The 21,305-nt window shown below is 39.9% G+C and overlaps 1 protein-coding gene across 4 annotated transcripts in view; it reads left to right on the top strand.

The window, feature by feature from the left end:
• Positions 1-21,305, top strand: part of rad50 (RAD50 homolog, double strand break repair protein) — a 62,877-nt gene that overhangs the window by 11,805 nt on the left and 29,767 nt on the right. For all 4 annotated transcript variants that reach the window (XM_053490817.1, XM_053490816.1, XM_053490814.1 and 1 more), the window contains exons 7-14: positions 1,765-1,893; positions 14,284-14,449; positions 15,328-15,521; positions 16,458-16,664; positions 17,838-18,020; positions 18,255-18,412; positions 19,722-19,897; positions 20,035-20,272. In XM_053490817.1, the coding sequence (XP_053346792.1) occupies positions 1,765-1,893; positions 14,284-14,449; positions 15,328-15,521; positions 16,458-16,664; positions 17,838-18,020; positions 18,255-18,412; positions 19,722-19,897; positions 20,035-20,272 (1,451 nt within the window). The remainder of the gene's footprint in view (positions 1-1,764; positions 1,894-14,283; positions 14,450-15,327; positions 15,522-16,457; positions 16,665-17,837; positions 18,021-18,254; positions 18,413-19,721; positions 19,898-20,034; positions 20,273-21,305) is intronic.

Below are 21,305 nucleotides of genomic sequence, written 5' to 3'. Positions count from 1 at the left end.
AATCGCTTCCCAGACCGCAACAGAGTAAACAGTCCGTTATTGGGGTGGCTGAGGTCCTTCACGATCTTCCTGGCCTTGGTCAAGCACCGCTTGTTGTAGATCGAGTGCAGGTCAGGGAGCTCGATGCGGATAATGCGCTCAGCTGATCGCACCACCCTCTGTAGAGCTCGTCTGTCCTGCATGGTGCTGTTCCCGAACCAGGTCGTGATATTTCCCGTCAGGATGCTCTCTATGGTGCAGGAGTAGAAATTCCTGAGCACCTTGGAGGGCAGTCTAAAGTCTCTCAAGCGTCTGAGGTGGTAGAGACGCTGCCGGGCCTTTTTTACCACGGTGTTGATGTGACAGGACCATGCCAGGTCCTGCGTGATTAGACAGAATGATTATTGCACAGGTGTGACTTAGACTGGCCACCTGTAAAAGGCCACTTTGAAAGGTTCAGTTGAAACACACAGCACAATGCCAAAGATGTTGCAAGTTTTGAGGGAGCGTGCAATTGGCATGCTGACAGCAGGAATGTCCACCAGAGCTGTTGCTCGTGAATTGAATGTTAATTTCTCTACCATAAGCCGTCTCCAAAGGTGTTTCAGAGAATTTGGCAGTACATCCAACCGGCCTCACAACCACAGACCACGTGTAACCACACCAGCCCAGGACCTTCACATCCAGCAGGTTCACTCAGCCACTCAGACAGCTGCTGAAACAATCGGAGTGCATAACCAAAGAATTTCTGCACAAACTGTCAGAAACAGTCTCTGGGAAGCTCATCTGCATGCTCATCGTCCTCATTGGGGTCTCGACTTGACTCCAGTTCTTCATCGTAACGAATTTTGACAGATTTGTGAACAATATTTGAAAGATATGGTTATTTTGTTTATGTAGAAAACGTTTCAGATCTTTGAGTTCATCTCATTAAAAATGGGAGCAAAAACAAAAGTGTTGCGTTTATATTTTTGTTCAGTATAATTAAACAGTAATTTAATCAATCATCTATCATGCCTTGTTACCACTGTGCAGGCTGGTGGTGGTGGTGTAATGGTGTGGGGGATGTTTTCTTGGCACACTTTAGGCCCCTTAGTGCCAATGGGGTTTAAATGCCGCGGGCTACCTGAGCATTGTTTCTGACCATGTCCATCCCTTTATGACCACCATGTACCCATCCTCTGATGGCTACTTCCAGCAGGATAATGCACCATGTCACAAAGCTCGAATCATTTCAAATTGGTTTCTTGAACATGACAATGAGTTCACTGTACTAAAATGGCCCCCACAGTCACCAGATCTCAACCCAATAGAGCATCTTTGGGATGTGGTGGAACGGGAGCTTCGTGCCCTGGATGTGCATCCCACAAATCTCCATCAACTGCAAGATGCTATCCTATTAATATGGGCCAACATTTCTAAAGAATGCTTTCAGCACTTTGTTGAATCAATACCACGTAGAATTAAGGCAGTTCTGAAGGCGAAAGTGGGTCAAATACTGTATTAGTGTGGTGTTCCTAATAATCCTTTAGGTGAGTGTATATATATATATATATATAATAATTTTTGCAAAAACTATGCTCTGACCAATAAGTCCTACAAAGAAAAAACATTATAATATTTTTTGTTGTAAACACTGTTATTGATGTTAGATAAACTAAAATCGCAATCAGTAGATCAGAGTAAAAAAAAAATCGAAAACTGGGATCAGCCATAAAATTTGCAGTCAGTGCAACTATTCATAAAAGTCCTTTGCTTGCTTGTTTTTGTGTGTGTGCATTTTAGAATCGCTTGAATGACATTGATGACAATCTGGGCAAAGTCATGAAACTGGACAATGACATCAAGGCTCTGGACAGCAGGAAGAGACAGATGGAGGACGACAACCGAGAACTGGAGGAGAAGATGGAGCAGGTAAAGCCAGATTATTTATCCAAAAATAACATGATAATGGTGTAACCCACAACATCCCTAGTCTTGTAGTCTGTGAGCTGCACTGACTGTAGGTCAGATGTGGAGGGAGATAGATGTCTCTAAATGTCAGCAACAGGAAATTATTTCTCACTTGTATTTCTGATTTAAGATTGCTGGGAGATTTTTTGCAATTTGCTTTTGTTCATTAGTTATTACTCAGTGATGATAAAGAAAGCAGTTCAGTGTCTAAGCGACCTCAAATGCAGTGTGAGCATAAAATTATAAAGCTTTTCAGCAGACTGAAAGATAAAACTGATTTTAAGATCATTACTGTTGATTTGGTTGTGTACAGCGTTTCTGAGATTTTACACCTCATTTCAAAAGAGAGAAATTACAAATAAAATCACATCATCAGAGAAGGTCGAACTACTGGCACTGCCAAGACGCTACATTGGCATAAGCACCACATGTAGTTCCTGCAGTTTTCTATTTTAGAAGAAGGATCAGTGACTACACACACCGGCTCGGCAGCTCCTTGGTTTATTCTAGAAGTAGATTTTCACTGGAACCAGACCGCAAAAAACATTAAAGAATAAACGTACTTAGGGTTAGGGTTAGACTGTGTATATAGACTACAGGGGCAAAACAATGCGCTTTCCTTCTCACCCTGACACGCCCATCACTCTGGAATAGACTCAGTCTGGACTCATCAGGTCACATGACCTTTCTCCATCACTCCAAAGTCCAGTCTTTATGATCCCTAACAAACTGAAGACTTTTTTTCTGATGAGTTTCACTAACAAGTGGTTTTCTTATGGACACACAGCTGTTTAAATCCCAATCCTGTGTGTTCTCATTACACTGTCTGTGTGTGTGTGTGTGTGTGTGTGTGTTAATGTTCTTACTGACACTAATAAACATAGCTCTGGTATCTACTGTTGTTTGTCCAACTTCACCAAGTGTTTAGGTAATCTCCATTTATGATTACTTCTGACCACATTTCTTCTATAAAGTTACCGGTTCAGCACAATTCCCTTTTATTTAACCCAGTTCCAGTAATTTTGAATCTCTGTAGTTGTTTCCTTTGCTTGATGCGACCCATTAATTTGACTCTTCTGAAATAGCCAGGTAGTGTGTAATAATGTAATAAATTATTTACATTCACGCATATGTAAGAGGTGAACAGTGTTATACACAGCCACATAAAACCATGCTTCTTGTCCAGACTATAAGAATTAAATTCAGTGCTTTCTGATGCGTTGATGAAGAAAAGTGGACTGTACAGCTGCAAAAATGATTTATTACAAAATGTCTTGTGTCCTGTGTTTTATTAACTGGAGAAAGTGGAAGCAGTTCACCTGCAGAGTAGTGTTAATTTTGTCAACGAAAATAATGATAAAAAATATTAATTGACGACATTTTTCCTGGGACTAAGACGAGACGATGATGAGACATCACAGATATCAGTGAACAGTGACAGTAACAAAATCAGCATACAATATCGATGACGATAAAAGGCGAGACTAAAAGGTGGTTTAAAAAAAATAAATAAATAAAACATCTGTCTTTATTTTCATCAACATTTAAATTACGTCTCAATCTGCTGCAATATGGTGTTCATTCATTATGATTGACTAAATGTGATATAAACTATCAGGGACATTCATTTCTGGACTAAGACTTAAATTGAAAATAGCTGACAAAATGTACACTACTGTAGACTCTCATGTCTCGTCCCAGTAAAAACTCACCGAATCTATTATGTACATTTGCTGCGTATTAAAGTTTCTGTAAATGTTATTCTAAGTAAGGAGGTGAGTTTTTGTTTCTTTTGTTCAGGATTAGAAATGTTAAGGAATAGTCTGTTTTTCACTACACACTTTTCCTTATTGTTCAGCAAAGAGTTATCTTCATATTCTGTTTACGGTTTCCTCTCTCAGCTACAAACATTCACCGATCAGCCATAACATTATGCCTTAAAACATCATACCTAGTATTGTTGTGTAGCTGCCCCTTGTGTCCCCACGGTAACTATGACCCTTCGGGCATGACTCTGAATAACGTCTGAAGGTGTGCTGTGGTGTCTGGCACCAGGGCTTTAGCAGCGGGTTCGGTAAGCACTGTAAGTTGTAAGGTAGGACCTCTGTGGATCGGACGTATTTGTTCGGCACTTCCCACGAAAGCTAGATCTGATCGAGATCTGAGAAAATCGTAATCTGACTCAACAACCTTCAGCTCTTTGTCGGCTAAGCCATATAGGCAGCCAGCTGTGATGGACCGGGTGTTCTGGTGCCTTTATGTCTTCACCAGCATTATTTCTTTTCCCAGCAATATCTGCTGCATTGGCTTTTTCTGTGGGATCGGACCAGACAGGCCGATTCAAATTAAATTTTATTTGTTACATACACAGTACGATATACAGTACAATGAAATGCTTAAACGAACGGCCATGACCCTAAAAAAGATTATTAATAATAAAATAAATATGGAATAAAAAACTTTAGCTAATATAAAATATATCTATTATTGAAATGGGATTTAAATAGAAAGAGTATGGAAATTATGCATTAGTGTGTTTATGTGCAACAATCAAAAATGAAAAATGTGTAAACATGCATGAATGTGCAGGTGTGCAGTGTCCATAAATGTCCAGAATGAGTGCAAAGAACAAATGTCCATAAGTGTGTAGTGTGCAAAAAATGGATCAGTACTGTGTGGTGTACTGATTAAGAGCCGTATCGCCTGCGGGAAGAAGCTCCTCCTCAGTCTCTCTGTGTTGGCCTTCAGGGAGCGGAATCGCTTTCCTGACTACAACAGAGAGAACAGTCTGTTGTTGGCGTAACTGGGGTCCTTCACGATCTTCCTGGCCTTGGTCCAGCACCGCTTGCTGTACAGTAGATCAAGTGCAGGTCAGGTCCTGCGTGATGTGAACACAGAGGTATTTGAAGCTGTCCACTCTTTTTTTCACTGGGCTCTGTTGATGATGGGGGTCTGGTAGTTCCTCTCCTGCTTTGTGCTAAAGTCCACTTTCAACTCCTTTTTCTGGCTGACATTAGGAAAAAGTTGTTCCTCTGGAACCAGTTTTCCAGATTTCCAATCTCCTTCAGGTATTGTAGGCCGTCTCGTCATTGTCAGAGATCAGGCCCACCAAGACAGTGTCATCAGCAAACTTGATGATGATGGTGGTGGAGTTGGTAGTGGCCACATAGTCGTACTTGTACAATGAGTACAGCAGGGGGCTCAGAACACAACCCTGGGGGGCTCCAGTGCTAAGAGTGAGGGAGGCTGAGACTTGATTATGGGTGACCTTACTGCCTGTGGTCTGCTAGTCTGGAGGTTGGAGATCCACTGACAGAGATGTTCTGTGTCCCAGGTGCTCCAGCTTGGTTAGTGTGGAGGGAATTAAAGTGTTAAATGCTGAGCTGTAGTCGACAAAGAGCATTTTATCATAATTCCCCCTTTTAGTGTCCAGGTGAGTGAGAGATGTGTGGAGAAGGTACAGATGACATCATGCCATGAGAGGGTCATGGCCAAAAATATCAGCAGTTATTTCAAAAACTGAAACACTTCTCTCAAAACATTGTTGCAGTTGCACATGTTTGGCAAAAATTATTGGCACCCTTAACGTAATATGTAACCTGTAATATGAGTTTCTTATACCTCTCTACTGGAATTCTGGACCATTCTTCTTTTGCAAACTGCTTCTGGTCATCCAGATTTGAAGCATCAAGACACAGTATCAAGAAATCTGGTTCAAAACATCTTTGAACCTCCACCATGTTTGACTCTAGGGACTAGGGTTAGGATTAGTTAACCCTGTGTTCTTTTCTTTGAAGGCCTTATTTCTTTTTCTGTAAACAGTGCCATAATGTCCTTTACCAAAAGGCTCTACTTTTGTCTCATCTGTCCACAGTACGTTCTCCCAGAAGGATTGTGGTTTTGGCAATTCCAGTCTTGCTTTTTTATGCTTTTGTGTCCGCCTGGGTCTCCTACTATAGCGTCCCTTTTCATTTAGATGATAACGAATAGTGTGAGCTGCAGATCCACTTGAATTTGTTTGGAAGTTAATCGGAGTAATTCGAACAATCTTCCGTTGTAATTTTTCACAAACTTTGCTCCTCCGTCCAGGTCCAGGGAGGTTTGCTCCGGTGCCATGTGCTGTTTACACTCTTTCTTTTCTCCATGCTCAGTGTGACACACAAAACAAAGGTTCAGTTAACTTTTCTCCATTTGAACTTTTATCCATTTTAACTGGTGTGATTACTATAGTGTCCACAACTATTATGTGCCACATCCGTCCAAGTACAAATTACAGGAGCATCACATGCTTAAAAAGCAATTATTTCCTACAATTTTGACAAGATGGCAATAATTTTGTCCAGTCCATATTAAAGGTTCTGTGTGAAATTTGACTTTTCATCTGTTTTTTTTGTGTTGTTCCAGTGCAAACAATATAATAAGCACGTGAATTCCAAACAATTTTTAATTAGAACAATTTCCTGAGAGAAGTGTTGCGTTTTCTTTTTTATTTATTGAACAATTGTCAGACATAAACATAACAAAAGCAACTAATTAAATGTATTATTATTATTATCAAATGAAAAGAAAAATGAAAAACTCCCCACCCACCCAACACACACACACACACACACCCTAGCATCCTTTGGCTCAAACTAATCTATGTGAATTAGATTGGTCGTACATACACTCCGATGCTTGACCCAGTCCAGGTAATAATTCAGGCAGTACCTGTAAGCTTGTGAAATAAGCGATAAATGGTTGCCATTAGTAATAAGTTAATAAGATAAATGGTTGCCACTAGTAATAAGTTTTTTCACAAATTTGGCGTCTGCCAAATTTGTGAAAAAACTTATTACTAGAACCTCTCAGTGTATATTTTATCTTTTCTAGCTTAAGAAAAAATAATAAATCTTTAGTCCACTGAAAGATTGAGGGACAATTAACGGACCTCCAGTGTAAAAGTATTGTACGTCTGGCCAACAAAGATGAGAAGGCGACGACGTCTTTATGTGCAGAACTTAATGGAACTGAAACGTCTGTAATGCCAAATATAGCAGTTAATGGACATGGCTCCAACCGTACCCCAAGTATGGTGGACATGAGATTAAAAAAACCTGTCCAAAAGTTGTGCAGGTTTGGGCACAAAAAGGAACATGTGACTTAAATTACAGGAAGAGGGGTGGCACTAAATCAAATTCAATTTCAAATTTTATTTGTCACGTACACAGTCATACACAGTACGATATGCAGTGAAATGCTTTTTCGACTACCAGTGACCTTAAAATAAAAGCTTAAACATAAGAAATAAATTAAATAAAGGTAATACGGTAGAAAATAAAGTTAACTGGTAAAATATACTGTACAAGTAAAAATAAAGATATATTGCAGAAAAATTTAATTAACTAGTAAATATACTGTGCTAAGTAAAATAAAATAAAATTAAAATATACTGTACAAATAAGAACAAAATATATATAATATAGAAATATAAAAGAAGAAAATGTAAAAATGGCTGAGGTGTGCAAGTATGCATAAAGTGACTTCTTAAAGTGTCTCATTATAAAAGTGATTTGTGCAGTGGTCCATAATGAAAGTATAAGTATATAGTGCAAAAAGTGTGCATGAATGTGTCCATAGTGTCCATGAATGCCCAGTCAGTGTTGGATGTAAAAGAGATAATATTAGTCCTGTGTTGGGTGGTTAAGAGGCCTTATCGCCTGCGGGAAGAAGCTCCTCCTCAGTCCCTCTGTGTTGGCCCCTAAGGGAGCGGAATCGTTTCCCAGACCGCAACAGAGTGAACAGTCCGTTATTGGGGTGGCTGAGGTCCTTCACGATCTTCCTGGCCTTGGTCCAGCACCGCTTGCTGTAGATCGAGTGCAGGTCAGGGAGCTCGGTGCGGATGATGCGCTCAGCTGATCTCACCACCCTCTGTAGAGCTCGTCTGTCCTGCATGGTGCTGTTCCTGTCAGGATGCTCTCTATGGTGCAGGAGTAAACGTTCCTGAGCACCCTGGAGGGCAGTCTGAAGTCTCTCAAGCTTCTGAGGTGGTAGACACTGCCGGGCCTTGTCACCTGTCAAATCTGTCCTCAACATCAGGAAATATTACGGCCAGCCTTGATTTGGAATAATGGACTCTGTGCAAAACCTTAAACTGAATAAGACTAACACGGCCGCAGAAAGAGCTGGAGCGTATTCTGTCTATAGCCTTCCGCCAATTCCATAGCCATTCCTCACTCAACTGCAATCCCAGTTCGTTTTCCCAAGCGGCTCTGGTTTTAGCGATTTTACAATTACCATAAGATAAAATAAAATAATATATATTCTTGATATCACACCTCGCTGATATGGATTAGATGTGATCAGATTTTTCCAGGGCTGCCTGGGAGGTATAGAAGGAAAATTAGGAAAACACTTGGATACAAAGTTGCCAACTTGCAGGTAACAAAAGAAATGAGCTGCAGGCAGCACACACTCCGAGGACAGACTAGCAAAACATTTAAATACTCCTTCTTCATACAAATTATAAATGTGATGCCTTTGTCGTCCATGATAAAAATGCTGAATCTAAAAGTGACAGAGGAAACAAATTATTTTTATGCAATGCACCCATTGCTGATGCAGATCCAAATTAAAAGTGGCGTCTAAACTGATACCAAATCTTAAGTGTATTAAGTACCACTGGGTTATCAGTGTATTGAGCAGGTTTGATTGAAAATGAAGTGCAAAGTAGAGCTAATATACAGGATGGTTTACAACACAGTAACTCTAATTTGCACCATGGGGATTCAGATGAGCTTATTCAAAAATTAAATTTTTTAATATGTGCAGCCCAGTAGTAAATTTGAAAATTAGGCAGAGCTAGTCCACCACTAAGTCTACATCTCTGTAGTAAGGGCTTACGGATTCTAGGAGGTTTCCCAGCCCAAAGAAAAGAGATTATGATTTTATCTAAGAAATCAAAAAAATACTTAGGAAGAAATAAAGGAAGTGATTGAAAAAAATAAAGAAATTTAGGAAGAATGGTGATTTTAACTGCAGTGATTTTTTCCGGTTAAAGAAAGAGGCAGATTGCTCCATCTCTGAATATCAGATTTAACATCAGCAATAAGAGAGGAGAAGTTGGCATGAGAAAGGTCAGACAGAGAACGAGTCACTGTAATACCAAGGTATTAAAAGCCTGAACAATTGAGTTTAAAAGGCAGGTTTAGATGCTAAAGTTGTAAAGCACTATTATTAACCAGGTAGTGTTCACTCTTATGCAAATTTAGTTTATACCCAGAGAAAGAACCAACATTATCCAGAGTGATTAAAATAACAGGAATAGAGGCTGCAGGATCAGTCACATATAACAACAAGTCATCGGCATATAGGGATAATTTATGCTCCAACCCATTACGAATAATACCTTTAAAAGCAAGAGAAGATCTAAGCTTAACAGACAATGGTTCAATAGCAAGGGCAAAAAGCAGTGGTGACAGTGGGCAGCGCTGCCGGGTACCACGCCCAAGAGTGAAATAATCAGAGCTTATATCATTTGTATGAACACTAGCTTGCAGGGATTTGTAAAGGAGGCGAATTTCCTCCAAATTTCTTTAATACTGCAAACAAGTATTCCCACTCAACCCTATCGAAAGCTTTCTCAGCATCAACAGATGTTTGTTGGAGTAAATTATATTAAAAAGTGTACGAGTATTAAAAAACAAATGCCGTCCTTTTATGTAACCAGTTTGCTCCTCAGATATAACATGTTAAAACATCCTCTAAACGGGATGCAATTACTTTAGCCGGAACTTTCACATCAGCATTCAGCAATGATAATGGCCTATATGATCCACACTGAAGGGGATCCTTTCCCTTTTTAAGAAGAAGAGCAATTGAGGCTTGGTTAAAGGTAGATGATAATGAGCCCTGGTCGAAGGATTCATTGAACACACCAAGAAGCAATGGTGCCAATTTATCTATAAACTTTTTATAAAATTAGACTGCATTGCCTTAATTGAAACGATGATTTCTTCAAAAGATAATGGAGAGTCCAAGTCCCTTACAGATATTGTATCAATAACAGGAATATCAGAATCAGTAAGAGTTTTTGATGCCAAGTCCGCTTGCACGTACAAGGAATTAGTTTTAGTGACAGAGCTTCCGGAACAAAAAACAAATGACAAAACAGCACGACGCAAAAAAAAAAAAAAAAAGGTTGACATCAAATGGAGTAGGGTGTAAGATACTTTTAAGTAAGTTACATAAATACCTGAAATCTGTGGTTTTCTACAGTATATTGCACTGTGGTACTGTACACAATATTGCACTTATATTTATTGACAGTTAAAATGATGTTTAACCTGGGGAAAAAAAACTGCTTTTGTGCCTGACTGTCCTAGTGGTTTGGTGCTCTATAGCATCGACCCGACGGCAAAAGTTCAAATAAAAGGTGGCCTGGGTGTGAGGGGTCCAAAGTGATATTCCGAAGTGATAGCATTTGAGAAACCAAAAACAGGACAAACTAACAAAAACAGTAAGACAGATAGAGAGCTCCACACCGAGGCAGCCATCCGCGACGCCATCACAGTTGTGTTATCAAGATCAATATCATATACTTCGAAGGAAATGATTCAATTTTATATCATCTTTAAGACAGATTTATAAAGGAAGGAGTAATATGATTTAAAAACTGCATTGATCTCCATGGGATCAGCAGTGATGATATTTAAGTCAGTTTTAATTTGTGGTATTAGGCGTAAGGCAGTCTGTCGTTTTAGCTGATGTGCTAACAATCTACTTGATTTATCACCATATTCATAATACGTTCCCCGAGTCTGTGACAACTTCTGACTTCAAATTCTGTAAGTCAATGCGTTGCTTGTACAACTCCGGAGAAGGATTAAATGCATAAATATGGTCGAGTTTGCTAATAGCTGATGTGAGTTCGTTGAGCCTAGTCTTGCGACTTCGATTTAGAAAAGCAGAGTATGATATGATTTGCCCTCTAAGATAAGCCTTAAGAGTTTCCCATAATAATGAATAAGAAGTGGACTCAAGATGGTTAAACAACAAAAATTAATCAATAGTGTTAGAAATGGATGTACAAAACTCTTTGTCCGCTAAAAAAAGTGAGTTAAACCGCCAAGACGATGGGGTCTGTTTATGCATTGATAATTGGATATCCAGTGATAAGGAGCATGGTCAGAAATCACAATACTATATAATAATCTGAAGAAACAACAGGAGGATTAAGATGACTGTCAATGAAAAAAATAATCAATACTAGAATATGAATGATACACCTGAGAAAAAAATGAGAATTTTTTATCTACAGGATTACGGAATCTCCATGGGTCTCACAAGGCCATTCTGTGACATGAAATAAAAAAATATTTTAGACATGGCAGACTGGGACACAACGCGAGAGCTAAAGCGATCCAAAACTGGATCAGAAACACAGTTTAAATCTCCCACAAAAATTATCAAGTGGGTTTACTGTGCAACTATAAGATACCTGCCATTTCTGTCAGCAGTTATATGGTTAGGTGAAAACTGTATCTTTTTGTTAACTATTCTGGCCACACCCCGTGACTTGGAATTAAAATTGGAATAAAAAATTTGACCTACCCAGGGACGGAGAAGCCTATGATGATCCTCAACTTAAAAATTTGTTTCTTGTAAAAACACGATCAGTATGGAAACGTTTCAGGTGATTAAATACCCTAGATGTTTTAATTGGGTTTCCCATACCTCTGATGTTGATAGGTGTACTACTCCCAACTAAACTTGGCCTACATAGAAATTAGCCATTTATCCAAAAAATGTGAAAATGATAAGGATTCGCAGAACCAGAAGGATGACACCCCCCTCCCCCCACATGCACACGCGCACACACACTCACAAACACACATTACACACAAATCTAAAGTCTCCATCCTAACAAACCCTAGGAGACAGCAAAATAAACTAACTAAAAGTCCCTCTCACAGTAACTGTGACCACGACTCAGAGAGTGAGCCCGATGTAGAAGAGAAAAACACTAAGGAAAACAAAAAGGCTCCCACAGGTTAAATAGAACAAAAATAATGCGCAAATGGGTGTATCCTCATCCCCAGCTTATAATAATGTATAGGTAAATGATAACCATCTTAAAAGAAAAGGATTAAGGATTAAGGGATTAAGGATTTATTTTCTGTCACATGCACAATCATACAAGTACAATATGCAGCGAAAATATTTTGCGACCACAGAGTCGCGACGTCAGCCACTAGGGCGCCATCATAGAAAATAAGGAATAAGATACATTAGGATAACGAGGGTAAAAAATCCCCTCCCAGACTGTCCTTCGAAAAGGGCAGTGTGAGATCAGGGGTACAAAAAAATACCTCAGCAAAGCACAAAAAAAAAAAAAAACATGTAATCACAAGACATAAACATTGCAACGATAAGGGTACAGGGGATAGGAAATGTCCAGTGTAGGCAAACAGCTCCAGTCCCTGCAGCTAGAGAGCGCTGGTCCCGATTCCGCCTGCCCACACTGAAGGGAATAAGCACACGAAGGCGTTGGATATGGGGAAGGTAGAGTGTCTATCTGTAGCTGTTATGTGTGTGTGTGAGTGCATGCATTTCAGTTTATAAGCCTGTAACATCCCGTAATAGTCTGCGCCAGGTGTCCTTGAAGGGGGAGGGATTAGAATTCCAGAGCGTCTCGTTATCTTGGTCTTCGGGGAGTTTGTTATGACTCCAGCCACGGCCTTGAATGCAGTAGCTAGAAGAAAAAAAAAGGGGCAGCCGAAAAAGAAAATCATATTTTCCAGGTTTCGAACAATATCTGCCAATTTCACAGATATTTAGTGTCCATCACTGGTCTGCAGGTCTGTCCAAAACATGTTGCATAGCTGCTAGTCTCTCCAAGATGTTATCCAATTTGCGGTCCAGAACCACAGAAAAGAAGAAAAGAAAAAAAAAGAAGAGAGAAAAAACATCAGCAACAACAAGAAAAAAGAAAACCCTAGAGGTGAATAAATCAATATATTAATCAAAACATTAACTTTGCAAAATAAAAAGCTTGTAAAGATAGAGGTAGCATCAAAAATGTAAAAAGATCACACGTTTTGCTTTTTAAAAAAAGGAGAAAAAACTTTTAAAACACTACGAACTATTTAAAACACTACGAGTGCAGATCGAGAGCAGTTTGGATAGTCTTAATGTAGTCCTTTGCTTCTTCGGCCGAAAGAAAATCTTTCCCTACTGTTGTAGGTACAATGTACTATTGTAGGTTATCCTCAGCCGCGCTGGGTAAAACAGGCCGTAGCGCGCGCCCTCAATGCCACGGAGTTGTGGTCGGACCTTATTAAAAGAAGCACGCGCTTTTGCAATTTTTGCTGTGTGGTCAGGAAAAACAGAAATACTAAATTCCTTGAATTTAATCTGCCTTAACTTTCTGACACGTCGTGAAAATCATCAAGGCATTCCCTATGGTAGTGAAATCTGGCCACAACAGCTCGAGGTGGTGAGATCTGTCTAAAGTCGGCTCCTTCTCCAGGCTGAGCGCCTCTTTAAGCAACACAGCGACGCTAGAGGTAATGCAGCTGTTAGGACCCTCAGGAACACCGATTATGCAAATATTATTACGACGTGATCTGGTGGTCAAATCTTGGCCTTTGTTATCCAGTTTAATTAAATCTGCTGTAAGACGTATCTTACTTTGCATTGCAGTGATATCATCAGTACAACAGTACAAGCGAACGCTCCATCTCACCTACGGTACTCTTTAGCGCAGACGGTCCGGCATCAGTGGCGGCCTTGTCATTAGCCAGTTGTGTCTTTACAATGCAGCACGCAGTTCCGCCTTAATAATATCCGTGATTTCATTCCTCAATGAGGATAATATCTCGAACTTCAGCGCACCCGTGTCAATCACAGAGACTGCCTGGTGAACCGTGGGGTCAGCGCGCGGAGGCGGATCACGTGAAGGTGAGGCCGTGACCAGTGGATTAGGCCTCAGTTGTGACTGCGTTGTGCTACGGGTTTTGGTGTTTTTACCGGACATTGTAACCAACTTTAGAGACGAATATACAAAAAAACTGTTAACGGGGAAGAATGACAGTAAAATTCAATCTGGAAAGCGCAATTTAATAACAATTTTAACAATAATCCTCCGGAGCCTCACAAAACACGTCCTACTCCATCATGAGCTCAACAGCGCCCCAAGTGTTGCGTTTTCTGACAGAATTGCAAGGGTGCCAATATTTTTTGGCCATGACTGTACGTGATCCATTATCCTGTCACCAATTTACTGATTTATAAAATTCTGGCTGATGTATGTTTTGTATGTGTGTATTATGTGTATCTTTTAAATAATCTTTTGATTTTGGTCACTTTTAGGTGTTTCAGGGTTCAGATGAGCAGCTACAGGAGATGTACGAGAATCACCAGGTGACCGTGAAGAAGAAAGAGAAGAGGCTGACAGAATGTCAGCGTGATCTGGAGAGAGCGGCTCGTGAGTGCCAGAGGATGAACTCCATGAAATCAGAACTGCTTGTTGAACAGGGTGAGAGACGATGCTCTCCTCTCTGAGACTGCAATAAAACACGACACAGCAACAAAAAAAACTAACTTAGCAAATAACTGCAATAAATTTGTTGAATAAAATTACAATAACTGGGCTAGGATGAAAAGGGCATATTGAATAGATAATGCATTTACATTTAGGCATTTGGCAGACGCTCTTATCCAGAGCGACTTACAAAAAGTGCTTTAATGTTTACATAATTGGATACATACTTACACTGGGTTAACTAGGTTAATAACTAAGTGCCATTAGTCCAACACAACTAAGAGGGTTTTTTTTTTTTTTTTCGGGGGGAGGGGGGGAGGGGGATAGTCCAAGTACTGGAGAAACAGATGAGTCTTTAGTTTCTAATGCAGATCAATACTGATAAATATAAATAGTATAAATAGCAGAGCAGTGTCTGTACCACATATTGATGTTTAGCCGGGATGTTTAAATACCACTCATAATGTGTGGTTTGCAGTTGAATTACTTATATTTACTTATATTTTCAAGGGGGAAATTTGCTCTGATATACGAGTGCTTTGATATACAAGCACACTTCCTGAACGAATTATGCTCGCAATTCAAGGTTTAACAGTAATTGTAAGTAAATTCGTTACGATAGTTGTGTGTAACACTGGAGTAAGAGAGATACCAGGAGCTGATCGTCGTTAATAGAGGAATATGGAATGTTAAGAGGATACATTTATAAAAATAGTATATTAATCATCTTTATTTCATGAAGAAACATTAACTAAGTGGAATGTTGTGTTTTTAATTAATTAAAAAATGTATTACGCAAATTTTATTTGTTGTTGGTTATGTGAAGAGGTTTTTGTTTGTTCATAAATTTTGTGTTCGTCTGCTCACTGAAGGTCGTCTCCAGATGGAAGCGGACAAGCAGGCGTTACATATAAAGGGCCGAGATACTCAGGTGAAGTCTTTAGCTTCTTATCTGGACATGGAAGGATACGACAGAGCTCCATTCAGTGAGAGACAGCTCCAGAGCTTCCACAGTCAAGTCAGAGAGAGACAGGACCAAGAGACCAAGGCCCTCAGCAGGGTTATGGTAAAGATCTCCTAATACCTAAAAACTCATCTGTATAGCTCTGCTTCTTGTTAAGTTCTGATTCCTTGATCCAAAAGTCTGTTGAGAAATTTAATACTGTGTGGACTGTATGAGCAAAAGACAGAAATAGAAGATTTGAGATTAAGGTTCTAATAGTTTGAGTTGAGCTCAGATGGCTGAATCATGTGTGTGCAGTTCAAATGTTAATTAGGTCATATTTGGACTTAAATATTATTTTCTGGGTTGAATTTCTAATTATTTCTAAATATTCTAATTAATAGAGAACAGAAATAGCGATCCACTTATTTTTATTATAAATGAAAAGAATTTGCTTTCACATCGTGTTTCAGAAAAGAACTTCTTTAACAGTATGTTTTTTGGGAAGATGTTTTTAAGTCCACATGGTGAATGCAGGTCAATCGTTTGCTTTTTAATGAGTGTGCTTGATTATATTATGCAGAGCTTGATGTAAAATTTACAAAAGGATAAAGACTTTTTTTTTTTTTTAGATGAGGCAGTGCTCAGACTAAATGCTGTGAATGATTCTGGTAGTATTTTCACTTCACACAGACTTTGTCCATGTGAACCCTTACCTATGAATTATGACCCAAATAGAATCCAATAGAATCCAAATAAGTCGTATTGGTTGTTCAGTTTGCAAGTAAAAGATCTGCTGCTAATGATCAGCTCCCACCAGACGTCTGAGTAACAGGGCTCTTAACAATCTCATCCACATCAACAGCTGTGGACCTCTTAGCTGTTTATGTGGATCTCCCTCTCTGCTGCCGTGTGGATCTTCCTCTCTGCTGCCGTTTTCTTTGTAGGAACTTTAGTGCCTCTGAGGTGACTCCATCCAGACATACGGTGTTATTTCTCGTGTGAACAATAGTCTCAAGAGATTTAGGTTCAACAGAAAATGGCTAAACTTTATTACAGATTGACCTGCAAGAGAAAGAAACACAGAAACAGCAGAACATTGATGAGATTCGTGACAAGAAGACCGGCCTGGAGAGGACCATCGAGCTGAAGAAGGACATACAGGTGAAGAAGCAGCAAGAGTTAAGGAATGTTAAATCTGACCTGCAGAGACTGGAAGGTTCCTCATCCAGACTTCAGGAGTTGGAGAGTGAGCTCACCAAAGCAGTAAGTGTTCATCCATAATTCCTCTGTGCATCAGGTTTATTCTGTTCTTCTGTGAATAAAAATTAATGCACAAGTAGGAGACTGATCAAAGCTGGTTAAAATGAACGTCTTGGTGAGTAAATTAAAACCCCCAACCAAATTAAAACCTAATCACTTATCTATTTTTCTACAGTCAGGTACAGTAACATTGAGCGATAGGAACACAATAACTCCTTCAATTACCACAAGAGCTTGTGTTTTATCTGCTCAACTAACGTTATATGGTTATAATAGTTAGACTGTAGGATCAGTACACACAATGTAACGCTCAGATCTTATTTTAGAGCTCATTACACATTTTCGGGGTCTTAAATCTAAATATGGGCTAATATGATTAACTTGCGATGTTGCGCAATCTTCGCGGAACAAGACAAGACACGCGACAACAATTTCCAATCAAACCCAAAGTGTATTAAATAAAAAAGACAAACAAACAAATGAGGTCCACCAACAAAACAATATATATAAAATATATACCACTATAAACAGAATCTGAAGTGTATGCGTGTGTGTGTGTGTGTGTGTGTGTGTGTGCGAATGTATGAAATGGTGAACGGGAGAAATGGCTCGGCCTCACCGGTTAAAGATGTTAAGTCCAGGAGCACGAGAAAACAGAATGAGATTTGTATTAAATGAATCCAGGAAACAGTAATCCACGGAAATCCAACCATTCGCTCTTACTCATACCACATGCAGCGCCCCGTCTCCACATCTCTTCACCCATTCTATGCCGGTTTTGGCTTTATACCGGCACACATGACCCGATAGGTCATCGGGGTTCCCTCGCGGCACAACTGCGCATACGCGCGAGAGCTTAACCCCGGAACCAAAGCACAGTCCTTTGGGGAACAAAATAAACCATATAGGGTCGTTAAAAAAGCCTTGTGGTTTTATTCTTTACCACTTTTTTTGTGGCCTATAAAAACAACCCCCTTATGTGGCTGCGCTACAACAGCGCACACACGCACACACACACACACACACACCTGACCACAGGGTTTCAGTTTCATTTAGAACTCAATACCAGAGACACCGTAATGTTTATATTCTCTAGAATACTTACTTACCTGTATTTGTATCTGTATATGTATTTTTATATGTAAGACTATATGAACCCTTTATAACGGTGTGTAGGAGCGAGAGCTGGAGAAGGTTGTGCAGGGTTCCACTGTGGACCTTCTCAAAACAGAGGTGCAGGAGCTACAGAGAGAAAAGATGGAACTGGACCAAACCCAGCGTAAACTCGACCAGGAAATGGAAACCCTCAACATACACACCTCAGCACGCACACAAATGGACATGCTGAAGAAAGATAAAGTGAGTGCATTCACATTTTACCCTCTGATTAATCACTCTCAGTATTAAACACCTTTAATTACACAGATGGCAGGAATTTATACATTTTTATGCTCAGGCCTATAATATTGATTTGACTGTCGAAATGGTTTCAGACAGTGAAAGCTACATTTTATAACAATTAAATAAACATTAAGAAAAAAATAACTTATTATTTTTGATAAATAGCAATAAAATTTTAACTCTGGCATTTAGACTGACAAAGAAGATCAAGTAAGGAAGATTAAGTCCAGGCACAATGAGGACCTGGTGTCTCTGCTGGGTCACTTTCCTAACAAGAGAGAGCTTGAGGACTGGATTCATAGCAAATCCCGAGAGATCAACAGTATCCGAGATAAGCTGGGCAAACTGAAGTGAGTGCTGAGGTCTAATTCTGTCACATCTGGAATGTTGGAATGTTTTGAATAGCGCCTTAATTCTCTTTTGGATGTCCACATAACACAATAATTACAAAAAAACACGATGATTTTGATAGTTGTACTTTATAATGTTTTCTTACAAATTTACTAATTATATGTGAACAAAACCTGACGACACTTCTGTACCTAAAAACTTAAGTGACTTGGACATGTTGTGAAACTGTACAGTGGAACCTTGAATTACGAGCATAATTCATTCTAGAAGCAGGCTCGTAATCCAAAACATGCGTAAACCAAATTAAATTTTTCCATTAGAAATAGTGGAAACTAAAATTATTCGTTCTACAGCCCAAAAAAATAAATACATAAAAATAATTAATACAAAATGTTAAGTAAAAATAAAACAAATTAACCTGCACTTTACCTTTCAAAAAAGTAAAAAAGAAATCTCGGCAGATAAGTGTTTCCGTTTGTGCATGCAGGCGCTGTGTGTGCTAGGTGTGCATGTGTGTGCGTGTGTGCGTGTGTGTGTGAGGCTAGAGTAAGTGGAGACTTTTGCTTTCAGCCCCTCCTGTCTCCCCCTCCTGATCTTACACATTAAAACTTTCTCCTCTCGTTTAAACACACACACAAACTCACACACACACATTAACGGAAAGACTGTTGTTCTCCTCTAAATTATTAAAGCTTCTCCGCTTTTTTTATGTTACTCGCGACAGCGTAACAGCCCGTTAATCCATGCTGGTGTAATGATGAGATGGACAAAACTGGTCGATGCCTGTTCTTTTATTTTCTGCATTGTCAGGTTATAGTACAAACTTTCGGGTGGATCGCACTTAAATCCAACAAAAAAAACTACTGAAGAACAAAACTCAGGCTCTATATCCTAACTTACATCTCACATTCGCGTTCACACACACCGGACTGCATTACCCACAATGCATCTCCCGCACTGGACCACACTTCCGTAAACAGAGGTCATAAATCAACGTCTCTCTCCCGCTACACTGTTTTATCTGAAATTAGCAATAAACATCGCTAAAGACACTCATGTGAGCGCAAACTAACAGAATCACTGCTGTAAAGTAAAACAAACAAATGACCCAGCACCTCACCTCTGAAAAGATCTGCGACAGAGCAGAATTTCTTCAGAGAGCAGAGCGTGTGTCCCTCGCCTTCATTTCTGTGCGCGCGCGTATGTGTTTGTGAATGGGGGTTTCACACACACAGCCGGCACAGTGTCAAATTACACTCGTAATCCGAGGTTCCACTGTACTTTCCAATCTGGTCTGTAATGTGTTAGTAAGGAGCTGGCATCCAGAGAGCAAAATAAGAGTCACTGTACAACTGAGATTCGACGCAAAGAGCAGCAGCTGGCCAGCTATGAGGAGAAACTCTTCAATGTGTGCGGCAGTCAGGACTTCGAGTCTGATCTGAGCAAACTGCAGGAGGACCTGGAGAAGAGCTCCAAGCAGAGAGGTACAGTGTGCCGTGGAACAGTTCCTTTTATTTAGAGAGTTGCTATTAGTTAATTTCACACAAAGCAAAATATAATTTTATCAACAGATTATAAATATATTCTTTGAACTTTTTCACCTTTTGAATTTTCTGATCAGCGATGCTGGCAGGAGCCACGGCCGTGTACACGCAGTTCATCAGCCAGCTGACGGAGGAGGGGGAGCCGTGCTGCCCAGTCTGTCAGCGTGTCTTCCCCTCCGAGACTGAGCTCCAGGACGTCATTAACGACATGCAGTCCAAACTGCGCCTGGTCCCAGACAAGCTGAAGAACACAGAGCAGGACCTGAAGAGGAAGGAACGCAAGCGTGATGACATGATGGCTCTCAAACCCGTCAGGTCTGTACTTTCCCCGTGGCCCAGATGTGTCCTGTACACACAGCTGTGTAGTGGTCTTAGAGCCGCACGAGCTCATTCAAAGATCACATTGCAGTCATTTTACACATTACAACTGTAGTATTGAGTCATATTTATTTAAGCTTACAGTAAATAAAGATACAAATGATACCATTAACAGGCTGATCGCCAATAGCAATTAAGCAGCTCAAAAGATGTCATCATCATAAATATAAGGCTTATTTTTAATACTTTAATGTAAATCCTTTCCCTCTTTTAATTGTCTGAAGTCTGGAGTCCAGACACATCACCATGTGACGACATCAGTTTCTGCCTTCAGTTTTGTCTTTAGTACGTGAAAAGCCACTCAGTTGTTCGGTCCCAGGTCTTTGTCTCGGGTCGTATGTTTACTGTGAGTGCTGTTCTAAATGGGTTTGACTACGAGTCACACACAGTAAAGCTCGACACACTTCAGAGTTCATCCTGCTGCTTTTATCAGCGGTCACATCATCAATAAACACTCATGACCCAGTTCCAGTGCAGCCGTACACGCCCATGCCATGACACTGAGGATCATGATCTTTCTTTTGTTCTCCATATTCTTCTCTTCCAATCATTTCTGGTACAAGCTTGTACTGTCAGGTGTCAGGACTGGGTAGGGTTTTTGTTTGTTTGTCTGTTTGGTTGTTTGTTTAAGTAAAATCTAATATGTACTGTCTGTTCCTGTATGATCCCAGTGGTTTGCATATTGAGCAAACAAAGATTCACATCTAGGGTTTCATGACACTGACATTAATACTCTCTCTGCGTCCTCTAGAGCGTTCGGGACTCACTACATGTTGGCTAGACGTTTAAGTGTTTGGTTTTTTTTTTCTCTATTAAGGAAATAATTTTGATCATCCTCTTTATTTATCTCCTGTGGTCTTCCGGGCCTGTTGGTGAGACCCCAGTGCATTATGGACACTCTTAAAGTTTCTACTTTCTCTCGAATAGGTCTGTTTTGTTTTTTAGCCTAATGATGGTCTCCTTCGTCCCC

Source organism: Clarias gariepinus, unplaced genomic scaffold (assembly GCF_024256425.1).
Source record: "Clarias gariepinus isolate MV-2021 ecotype Netherlands unplaced genomic scaffold, CGAR_prim_01v2 scaffold_33, whole genome shotgun sequence".
Classification (NCBI taxonomy): domain Eukaryota; kingdom Metazoa; phylum Chordata; class Actinopteri; order Siluriformes; family Clariidae; genus Clarias; species Clarias gariepinus.
The sequence above is the reverse complement of the archived record's forward strand: the minus strand, read 5'-3'. Positions and strand labels throughout refer to the sequence as shown.